Here is a 12,515-nt window from a genome sequence, read left to right on the forward strand (position 1 = left end):
AAAGGTTCTATAAAGCTGAAGTATCATTTCTCTAGAATACATGCATTTCAGAGGGGAGGAAAAAAAACCCAAAACAAAAACACCCAAACTTGAAAACACAGCCAGTAACAGTGTGTATCTAGTTCTACCCCTCCCCATTCCAAGTGGATATACTTTGGGTCTGGAAAATTCCACCTTTTGTAGATTCCCTCTAACAACCCACCATCTCCCATTAAAAAGAAAATTAAAAAAGGCAAAACCAATTATCCCAAATTTCCCAAAGCAGAAACAATTCTTCCATGATTTTTTCTTCTGATCATCAAGGTAATGAAACACCTTGCATCATCTAGATTTTTAGGTGGATTTCTGTTTGCCTTTCCCACAATCCTCTAATAGTTTGCATGACAAAAAATTCTAAAAGTCCACAGAGGTCACACACTAACTTAATGACCATATTGTACTCTGTTCGTTGTACTAAACTTTGCTGATAATTGTGAAGGTATGTTGTCACAGGAAGTAAAAAAAAAGAAATTTTTAAAATACTGATTCAACCCCTTTTTCCTTCTGTTCACTAAAACAAGCTTTGAACACAGTCTCAATTGTTAAAACTGATAATTATAAAAAATAAATTTTTACAGATTGTTTTATAGCTGCAGAAAGCACTAAAATAACACTTATGAATGTAAATGATAAAAAGGAAAAAAACTTGTATGCCTTCACTATATTATTTTTATCAGAATTATAGTTTTGATACATGCAAAACTGAAGGTTAGAAAACAAGTTTGTGACTTTTTCACTTGTGATGTGTTGAATTTCTCTGAGCAGACAATGTCTTTGAACCCCAAAGTGACGTTACTGAAGAGGATATTGCTAGATGGGGAAGAGATAAGTAAGCAAATATAAAATTGGGAATGCTACATTTAAGAGAAAACCACCAAAATATATGAGGGGGAGAGGAAAGAATTGAGTCTACCCTTCCTTTTCTTTCACTTCATGCCCAACAGCACTTTGATGCAGGTGTGTTCCTCTGCAATGCCCAAAGACAATTCAGGATTTGGTTGTGCATGCAATGCATGCACGAGAGCATACACGGTAACTGCAACAGGTGGTTTTTTTATAGGGTTAAATATAAAAATGTCAAATTATCTACATGCTGAAAATCAAAACATTCTGCACAAAGTATACCACTCCAAGTTAATACTATGATAATACACTATACAAAAGAATGATTATTTTACCCCGATGTCTCCACGTACTTATGATTACAAAGTAATGGGTCCATCGATGGTTTTCCATAGCATTTTGCTTGAAACACTGCTTTCTACTGTTTTACATTCTGAAGTTATTCTAAATTATTAACGCAACATGCATCTTTATGCATGGTTTATCATTTCTTAAATTTACTTCACCTAAGGTATCAAATCTAGTAAAAATACTACTAATCCTAACCAACAGTAAAATTACATAACAAGTAAATAAACTACCAGGCAAAATTGCAAATATTCTCATTAAACAAAGTCTACAAGTTCTACTAATGCAAGATTGTTCATCTAAGACACAACATACAGTGCTCATGAGGACTTTGGTTTTTAGTAAACGTTACAGCTAGGTTAACCAAGGCATATAAAGCTAAAGTCACTGAGAACAGATTCAAGGCTGGATGAACAGCCTCAGACAAATCTGAAACCTGAATCCTCACAGTGCCTTTTAATTTATTTATTTTTTTTTACATAAACACATGGGGCAAAAGATCGCTTTAGACACAGTTCCAGAAACAATTTCCTGAGTGTGGTTCTGCATAGCAGAGTAAACTCTCCTAGAACTTGCAGAAAATACATGTTCCTGAAAATGTTAGTAACAAAAGCTGATCAATTTCCTACAGTATTTCTTCAGTATATTACAGTTAGATGTAAGAATATGACTCTAGAAAAAGGCATTATAGGAATTCATGTTTGTTGTTGCAGTACCTGGAGATAAACAGAGTAGACCTGATATTGAAAATATGCAATAACCTAAAAACTAAATGGATTTTTTTCCCTGCCGTATGCCACCACCATTAATCCTGATAAGTGGAGATGTAGCTCTGCTACAGTTTCAATATTATGTTTCCTACATTAGCAAAACACAAATTTTGAAAGTCTGCAAACTAATCTAGTATAAAATACAAATGTCAGTATATATACTTGTTTAAACACAACCATGTAGCATACAAATATATAGGCGCATTTGAACTTGCTCAATCTTGCCCAGTTAAAGTCAACACATTTTCTAACATCAGTTCTTCCATTATAAACATTTTAAACTACAACTTCTTCAAGAATGTGATTAACTGTTGTGTGAACCTCTTCAAAACACTGTGCAAGTCTACAGCCCTGTTGAAACCATAATTATAAATGGAAGTTTGGTACCTGCACTGTTTTAGTCTAACGTTAGCTGACATGGGGACAGAAGGGAAACAGTATTCAAGCACAGAGCTCAATCCTTGTATTTGTTTTAAATACCTAATTGGGAATGTAAACAACTTAGATTATATTACCATTTGCACCACTGTATTTCAAAAAGGTTCATTACTCTAATTATATAATTAAAATAAACTCAGCTACATGTGTTAACATTTCAGTTCTCAGTATAAATTACAACCAATGATAAAACTAGAAATAAGCAGCGAATGTTTTATTGACATCTAAATTGCCTGAGTTAGTCTGAGTAGTCCTCTGAAATGGTGAACTCCCCACATGCCATCCAGCTGTATGGAAATGATGGCAATTTGTCTTAATAAAAACTGACAGTGTAGATACTATGAGAGTAATAAAAATATTACATTGAGCAGCTAGAATATGATTCGGCCGTCACCGCCCATTGTACGTACACGCTGAAGTTATTTACCTATTACCTGCAAGCTAACTGTAATATAATCAAATCAGACAGAACAGAATATAACCAATTTGGATGTTTATGTAAAGTCACTAACATGAAAAGGCTAAAACTAGATTAAGGGGCAAGAATAAGGATTGATTGAAAAACTGATGGGTAGTGGTTTCATACAATGAAAGATCTCTGAGAAGTTCTACAGGAACATAAACACGGTATAAATTTCCTGAGATTCAGAGGTCAGCGTAGGCAAATCAGCTTGCGTGAGTTAAATTATCGTGGCTGATCAATGCTAAATTGGACATAAACTCCTTTGCTGTCATTGACGTCACAGCACTACTGTGGAGGCATTAAAACAACTTTATCAGCTTTCACGCCTGAAGTCCGGAACCAATTTCCAATCTTTGGTAACTACTCCTCAGCTTTTTAGCTTGAATAATACTTCAAATTAAGTTTATGTAACTTTTTAAAGGCTGAGAACAGACAGAGAAAGCCTTGAATTCAGCTAAAAGAGTGGGGGAATCGTACATTCACACCACAGGGAATCTTTTCCCAATGCATATGTTTTTGAAAACCACGGCTACCTTTGAGACTTAAAAAGCTGGCAGTGCAGGAGAGGAATAAATGGAGGTGCAGATAACACATAGCTCCTAGATGATCAAACAGAATACGATCATTAGAGAGGCACCTTGAAGAGGATATTAAGGACTCTCGGCATAGACAATGGCCATTAGATATTACTTTTAGTTTTCTTTGTATCTGGAGTAAAAGACTAAAACTTTTCCAGTGAAATATTAAGTGATTTATGAACTCTGGAAAATGAAGGGCACTTACACCAAAAGCAAAAAAAAAAAAAAAACAAAAATCAAAGAAATACAGAACAAAAAATTAGAAACAATTTTCTAGTATGGGGACTGTGTACACATCAACGCCTACCGTCACTTGAGGTTTTCAAATTTTTTAAGAAAATATGTTGAATTTGTCATTTAAACTAACAAAAAGAAATAAAATTCAATTGCTTTTTCCCCCACATTCTTCCAAGATTTCCTTAATAGTTTTAAGACATTTAGGATATGTAACATAAAACAACAGATTAAATATTTTTAGTTGCCAGGTTTTAGCCGCATGGTTTATCATGGATTTTGTGGTATGCTTCAATAGGAAAAACAGCTGGCAGAGCCCTACATATTGGTCAGCATCAAAGTAACGTCTCTGATACTTATTAATGGATTTTCTTTATAGGGTTTTCAGATTAATATCCAAGTTCTTTTCTTTTCTGTTCTACTAAGTAGACTTCACAGTAGTCTTGGGACTATGGGACTATAACTTCCATATCATTATTCACAGCGATTTCTGCTGTTAACTCATATATTCCTTGTGTCATTTGAATCTCCTTCCAAAGACAGACATGGCAGGATTTCAGAAGAGCAGCTAGGGTAGAGAGCTTGAGAAGATTTCGAAAACTCTTATAAGAGACCATATAACAGTAAATTATGCTATAATTACTATTAAGCTTGCAGAGGAGAACTCGATGCAGCCCCATTTATGCATCAACAAAAAGTCCCCCATCAGCCAGGATAGCTCAAATGCTGAGTGGTTGCTCACCTCTCTGAGCACCTAATAAGAAACAGCGATTGGTGCTAATGGCAATTTTGCACAGATTTAGAATTTTCTTTCCTTTTATGCTTTCCTCTCATTCATTTCCTCTTTGCACTACTCCTACCTAAACACTTTCCTTTTCACTTTCTATTCTGTCCTTCTTTCTGCATTCATTTTCAGGTGTCGTATTCTGCTTAGCACTGCATTTATGTCATTGCAAAAATGTGTAAGCAGGTTTTGCAAACAAAACTTTTATCTTGAGAAATTTCAGAACCATAAGGTGATGAATAGGTATACCCCTCCCCTTTTGATAAGGTGAACAAACTCTGTTATCCAAAGCACATGATCAAAAAGGCCAATAAAGGGCTGATAAACTCTAGCGGTAAAACAGAAGGATAATAAGGAAACGTATCCATAGAAGAAACTTTGACCATGTCTGTACTCCATTTTACTAGGAACAGAAATAATTAGTAGCATCTATATAGATGAATCAGAGATCTTCACTGATTTTGTTCAAGATCAAAAGCCAATATTGAAGACAGATTCTTACTTCAAACCCAAACCCTCAAAAGACCATGAGAAGTCAAATATTTCCTCAATATAAATAAAGCAGAGAGCTATGGCATGTGATTTTTAGAGGTTTGGGGTTTTTGCTTTGAGGGAGGCGAGGATTTTTTCATGGGAGAAGGCCCCTGCTTATTGCATAGGGGAAAAAGGGAGAATTGCATTAGTATGTTTTTACACTTTTTCACTTTCTAAAATTATTGATTTAATAAACACTGCCTATTGAGTAACTTTCAAAAGCAAAAGAAAGGAACTGGAAGAAAAATAATTGAAAACACAGCATAACTGGAACCGAACACCATGCAAATATAAAACAATGGTGGGCCGATGGACTAAGCTATATGATATATCAGATCTTCTCCTTCCGGACATCCCTCAAAGTCTTTACTGAATCCCGTGTTTGGTTTTGTATATTTAGGTTTCTGCTGAGCAGATGCCCCCGCTCAAGTTAGTTCGTTCAGTGTAGCACGGAGGATTATGCTTTGCGGCCAGAGGAGGAACAAAGAGCAGCCATGTGCTAGAGTGAGAAACAAGTAGGCAGAAGAGGATCCCTGCCAAGCATCTGCTCTCCCTCTGAGTCTAGCAAAAGGAGAACCAAATGTATCTTATCCGCTCAAAAGTGCTGGGGGACCAAAAGAAAAAAAAGAAAACCACACCCCACCAAAATAAACCCCACCAACTGATCCAAAACTGAAGCTGAGTGCACTCCTTTCCCTGCCCACAGTGAGCTGCAGGCAGCTGGAGAAAATGTCTTTGTCCTCACTGAAAGCAGGTAGAGGCGTTGGCACAGCTGACAGTAAAGCCGCAGTACAACATGAGGGCTTATAATCAATACCAAGCAATCAGCTCTACTTTTCTTCCACTACAACACACAGAGCATGGGAGAAATGTTTTGGAAATATCCACAGTCCTCTCCAACTCCGCTCCTCCACACTACCAAGACATGGACCCAAGTATTTCCCCTCTCCAGCAGATTACTTTTGGGGGGCTCAGAAGAACTTGGACAGCAATTACACATTCCATCCGTTTTTCAGTGAGGGGAATTTTAGTACTATGAGGAAGTAGTACACCAATTTTAATATAAAAATTATTTCCCTTGTAACAGAATTTGATATTCAAGTATGTCTTGATTCTAAACATTTATATTTAAGATTGGCTTTCCTGTAATAAAACTTTATCTTATGATCCCAAACTCAGGAAAAAAAAAAAAAAAAGAGTTAAAAGTCCTTCATAGCTCTTGACATAGCCAGCATCCTTAAAAAAAGTGAGATATTTTATTTCTGTGTTTACGACTTTTTCATTTTACATGCTATCATTATGTATAAGCAGTTTAAGCTTTGCCTTAGACTTGACAACCACATTAACAGCCTGGAAGTCAATTTTACTTGAGTTAAAATTCTTATTCAGAATGTCAAAACATATATTTCTAACATCAATTTTATTAAACAAGTACTTAGTAGGCAGCCAACATTCTTAAACTGGTCTTTCTCTTGGCCTCTCACTGTCTAAATCCCAGATAACTGTGTGAACATTTCAGCCATTTCCAACTTTAGGGGATTTACTTGTGAGCTTATGTTTGAAGTACCATTCATTCATGCCCCTTCTATCCTCACACTGAATTTACTAAATTTCAGATCATGAATAGAAGAATTTACGATATTATGGAAGTTTGTTCTTAATACTTGTAGTCCTCAGAAAAAGTAGCCTTAAATTCAAAACAGTTACATTTTCTCATAATACATGTCAGTATGGCAATGAAAGCATTGGGTTTAAAGTAACAACTGCAAATAAAGCTCTTATGCTGTGTTTAAAGTCTTGTGAAGGTAGTTGGTATAGAAGGAAAAACACATTATCTCTGAAAATAGGTTTGTATGAATTTTTAAGAGAGATATATATAGCAAGTTAGTTTTGCTCTTAATTACTAAACTGAATTGGCTACTGTGGTGACAGACATGTGAGAACATAATACCCATTCATGTGTAATCAACGATTACTTTTTAAAAAATGTATTTGTTCCTATTTTCCTTGAAGATGGAAAATACAGGGTATACTTAGAACATGCATTACCAAAATAAAATTTGCTTATATTGCTGAAGAATTATCTTTTTTTTCAACATACTTAAAAGCTTCAAATCCACCACTAATTACTACAAAAGTTAAGCTATTTTTCCTCAGACTATGTTAATGAACCTAAATGCTAAAACTCTGCTTTAGCAAAGTAAGCATTAGAGATGATGCATCTGTTTGCTAATAAAATCTCCCAAGTGATATCTTTAATGTCAATTACTTTCTTTACTCTTTCTTTTTTTTTTTTAATCATTCCAACTTCAGGAGTTCCGGCTTGTCATAACTAAAACAAGTTCACCTTCCCCAAAACCAGAATGTTTCAATGGGTTTTGCTACTTCATTTTAACCCCAACAGATGGGAGAACCCTAAATATCGGAAGTGTGATGACTATTTACTCTTCCACTCTTATCAAATGTAGGCGTAGGACACCTCTGGTTTAGACTCCTGCTGTAATTTGGGAACTTGTGGCTTTAAACAGTCCGCAAGGAAATGTTGCATAAACGTCCACCTGAATTAAAGCAGCATATTATAATTTTTAAGAGTCCAAAAGGAAACATCCTTATCAATCAATTTCCCATGAGATCGTAACAGAACCGCTATTAAAACCCCGCAGGTTCTAACTCATTTTAAGCAGTGCCTTTCCATTATAAAGTCCATTCCAAGTACAGAGTCAATAAACTTGCATTTCTTCCTTTCCTAATCAGTGACACTGCCTTTTGAAAAACACACAATATTCTACAGAAGGCAAGACACAATACAAAAATTAACACAACTAAGATAAAACACAGCAAGTTATGATTCAATTAAAATCCTACACAATACGTTACCTTCCGCCTCGGGCACTGAAAGGCACTACATGGATTCCCAAAGGCCCACCGTCGTTGGAGACTTCTACGAGCTTTACCATATCACTGTGAGACAATGACGAATGAGGGAATATGAACATGTACCGTGAAGGAACCAAAAAACCCCACACAAACATACACAGAAAAACAAAACCATTTCAGAAATCAAGAAGTCATGGTGATGAAAGCATTGTTGAATGCTACATACCTGAAGATTAATCTGATGGCATGAAAGGAGATCAACCATCAAAAACAGTTAAATTAATAAAACAAACAAAAATTAAAGATATTTTTTGTAAACTTAGTTTGCTGTGTAAAAATAGGTATCATCAATGCATGCATACTGGTTTTATTTCTCCCTTATTCTGAAGTTAAATTTAAGTAAATTGTTTTGACTGCCAAGCAGAAATACCTTAAATATCACACACGTTTTTTCCTCAAAAGCCTAAAACCTGATCATAGCACAAGCATGCTTCTTTTTTTATCATAGGGAGAGCCGACTATAGGCCTTAACACTAGCTTTTACATAACTCCCCCTTAATCAAATGAGAATTATTGAATTTTTAGTTGATTAAACTCTTCCGGTTTTAAAACACTTTAATTTGTTTTATTGTAATCTTTTACTGGAAGATTGCTGTATCTCTAGCTCCTTAGCAGGCAAAGTTTACAAAGTAAGCTTTAACTACAACATTCAAAACCAACCAGATGTCCTCCTGGAGCAACTATGCATCTAGTTTTCAATTACGCTTTTTGCTGGAGAGGGGAAAAGTGAAAAAGGGAAGTACAGGTTCAGAAAGACACATGCAAAAATTCTAGAAATAGATTTGTACCGAATCTACTGATGCATTTGTAACATGCCCACATCTGGAAAGGTGAAATATAGCCCACAAACCATAAAGAGTTATAAATACCCAAATGAGAAAATAATATATTAAGGCCAAACTTCTCAGTAAATCTGAAAGTGAGAGATCTGAATGAAAGCCATGATCTAAATTTGTCGCTTATGCCTCTCTCTAGTATTACATACTTTTTCCATATTTCCTGGCACTACATATAGATACACAGACCTTTGAGAAGCTTGCTTCTCATAAGCGTACAAATCAAATTTAATCTAGAAATGAAGCAAAGAGCAAGATCAATGCCCTATGATAGCAGTAAAAGATTTTCTACTTCCTTCAATAAGCTCTTGATCATATGGTGGCCCATCACGAAAGCTTGCAGTGCTTAATCTGGATTCTGAGAATAAGCAGACCACGTCTTCGTAGGAAGCCAACAAAAATGCTGCATTACAGTTTGGTTTATATTTCTTCTACATTACATTTTGTTAATATATTTTTAAGGTAGCCTTAACACCAACTAACAACATTAAAACTTAACAACATTAAAAAAATACATTTGTTGTATGCCTCGATTCACGTTTAATTTTTTTAACTCGTTTTTTAAACACCACAAATGGAAGGTCTCTATCACTGTTGCCCCTGTTTAGCTCAAGAATGTATTGCAACAACAGGATTGCTGAGAGACATCAGCCAAAAATGTGTTATTCTTCAGACCTTGACCAATGTCTGAGAGCATTACAGCATTTGGTAATGTTCCCTGTCCCGGTTTCTGTATTGGCTAACTTAATCTCTTTCTCACTGTACATTAAGGCTAAGTTTTCATTAATCCATGTGCAAAGCATCTCACAGGAAGCAAGCAACGCCTTTCACCTCCAAAAGGTACTCTAAAAGGCATTTGTTGCTATTTGTATGTCTATGGCCCCCTCTGATCAACCTTCTTCTGACTTTCCTATTAGCGTAAAAGAAAATTGAGGGCTGAGGAAGAGAACACGTGCCAATAAGTGTGATTCACCTGGCACTGACGTAAGTGGAAACACAGCTTTAAATAAAACAAAAAAATGTCAGTTTTCATATCCAGCCTACACTGTTTAACTTGTTCTACTGCTTGAGTCAGTAACCTTCCTTTTTCCAAAATACACACTTATGGTCTAGGCACTCATTCTTATACTTTTTCTTCAAAAAAAATCCATCACAGATTCAAATGTTAAACTCTGTAAAACAGAAAAGACAAGGAAATGATCCCTTCCTAAGAGAGATTGTTTCAATATTGTTTCCTGATTTTCTCAGAAGTTTGGGCCAACTACTTCAAACAAACATACAAAGAAGTATGATATCGAAAAGGAAAGAAAAAAAGTAGCATATGATGAAAAGTCAAGAAGTTACTTAAAAGCAGCACCAAAAGACATTAAATTTGACAGGAATTCTGCAAATTCTGTTTAGCAAACAGCATTTGGAATTTACAATGTAACAGGTTTTATAAATGGAATGGAGTAAAACTCAGCATGTATTACCCAACAGATGTCACCATGATCTTTATCTAACATTCAAACCCTCTGCACCTAATTCGTATTTTAATTCAGAAATAATAGGAGCAGAGGATTTATTTTTATTTAAAATGTAAGTTTAATCAATTTTAAAGGTTTAATTTAAGGGTGGAATGGATATTTTGTCATTCATTCCACAGTGAGGTATGGATCAGCTCTTTGCAATGAAATGCAAAATGTCAAGCTTCTGTATCTCATAATGAAATAAAATGTCCTTTACTGATATATATATTTAAAATTAGGAGGAGCTTCCCCATCCTAAACAACATCAGTTTTGATCAATTCATAAAGTATGAGGTTTTTGACCACACAGCTTATGGGACCACCATGCACATCTTCCCAGTAGACTGTGTACTGGTGACCAGAATTAAGATTTTCCCCTTTGAAATTCTTAGCTGTTGATCTATTTGTGCTAGCACTGACCCTATTCCTTCTGTCAAGTTTTCAGAGTTCCATCAAATAAACATCATCTTTGAGGCAGAAAATCTACTGTAGCATCAGCACTTATAAATGTCAAGTTTCCAATGCTCATCTTTAACACAGGTTTTTTAAACTGTTTAAAATCTGCTTTAAAAAGGTCTACAAAGCAAATTGTTTAAAACCAAAATGACATATGACGTAGAAGAGACTGCCCCACTTTCTTTAGAGTAGTATCACTCATATTATTCTGAGTTTTTTGCTAGTCTATGTTCAGTCTCAAGACTCATCCTTAAAACAATGTGTTCTGCCATGACTTACTCCAGGGAAAAATTGGTAGCGTTCTCCAAACCAGTGTCTGCATGTCCAACAGGCTCAACTCTGCTGTTGTCCTCCTCTGTTCGATCTTCATCCTAGATATTAAAAAAACAAAAATCACTTAAACTTAGGTTTAATAGGTTAAATCATTTTAATAATGCCATTTTAAAATTTTCAGATTATTGGGGTTACTGCACGTGCAGCGGAAATGTGTGCCTCCACGACTACAAAAATCTCTTCTGTTGCAAATTGGTTTTGGTCACTTTATGTGTTTTTTAATGGTATTTATAGTTTAGTCAGTTTTAGATCATAATTTTACTACAGTTATAAAAGCAATGCTACAGAAGCTATCAAAAACAGCATTTTGTTTTTAAAAGGTAAACAAGTAAAAGCACAAAATCAGCTGACGGTCAGCAGTGATTGGGCAAACTCCTTCCAAGCTCTCTGGGCGGGTTACTGGGGACTCGACTGAACACACAACACAGCTCACTGGGGCTCATTTGCAAAGAGTTAAAAACAGTATAAGAAAATGCAGCTTGTATAACTCTGTAAAGTACCAAGACCTTTTTAAACATTTTATCACAGGCCTTTATTAATAGCATGCCAGAAAAGGCTGACATCAAAGAGTTACGTGAGGCTCTAATGCTAACCAATTGATTTTATTTTTAATTTGACTTTCTAAAAAGTACATACATTATTCACCAAATGTATAATTTTAATGTCAAAGTTGTGAATGCTGTACTTTCAAATTTAGATGAAGGTAATTCAAGGACTACCAGTAAGAAGATCTAAAACCTTTCTTATATCTGTGTTACTCATTAAAACCTTATGCTTTTAATTACCAGTGTGACCGAACAGAAAATATTAACAAGTGTGAACAGTAGCTTTCAAACCTGAACTTAGATTCTAGAGCCAAAGCCATCAGGTCAGTAGAATAGTAAGTGACAGGTTATGAGTTTAGCACAGTCAGACAACATATTAAATTATTTAAGAGATATTAAAGGCAGGCAGAAGCAGTTGGTAATGTCCAGTTGACATTTCCACTGAGAATCTGCAAAACCAAGAGGCCGGATGCACCAAGCTTCCACGGGCTGTATATACGCCTTGTGCATCCTGGGTAGCAGCACACTGCGTGAAGCCAAGCTACTTGAAGATTGATGATGCTGTGTTTTGAGAGGCTTTAATACGCACTACTTCGTCATCTCTCTCTCCTAAGCCCTAGCCAAGTAATACATTTCAAAGGTTAACCAGCATCTTGAACCTGCCTAGAACTGCATTATGAATGTAAATAAGAACTCAAAATATTTTCCATATAGTAAAGCTTGCTTATAAACCCAATATCAAGTATAATCCATATAATGTATAAATATGACGTAAGCTAGTGTTTACGTCTCCATGTTTACTGATTTCAGCTGATATGTACCACTGAATAAATTTTAAAAATAAATAAATATTCAAATCTTCATGACAA

General features: G+C 35.3%; 1 protein-coding gene across 14 annotated transcripts in view; it reads right to left on the minus strand.

The window, feature by feature from the left end:
- The window catches only part of PARD3 (par-3 family cell polarity regulator), a 464,314-nt gene that overhangs the window by 214,155 nt on the left and 237,644 nt on the right, over positions 1–12,515 (minus strand). For all 14 annotated transcript variants that reach the window (XM_064444947.1, XM_064444949.1, XM_064444944.1 and 11 more), the window contains 2 exons: positions 11,048–11,139; positions 7,909–7,992 (listed from right to left, as the gene is read on the minus strand). In XM_064444947.1, coding sequence (XP_064301017.1) covers positions 7,909–7,992; positions 11,048–11,139 — 176 coding nt within the window. The remainder of the gene's footprint in view (positions 1–7,908; positions 7,993–11,047; positions 11,140–12,515) is intronic.

This window comes from Phalacrocorax carbo, chromosome 2 (genome assembly GCF_963921805.1).
Source record: "Phalacrocorax carbo chromosome 2, bPhaCar2.1, whole genome shotgun sequence".
NCBI classification, from domain to species: Eukaryota; Metazoa; Chordata; class Aves; order Suliformes; family Phalacrocoracidae; genus Phalacrocorax; species Phalacrocorax carbo.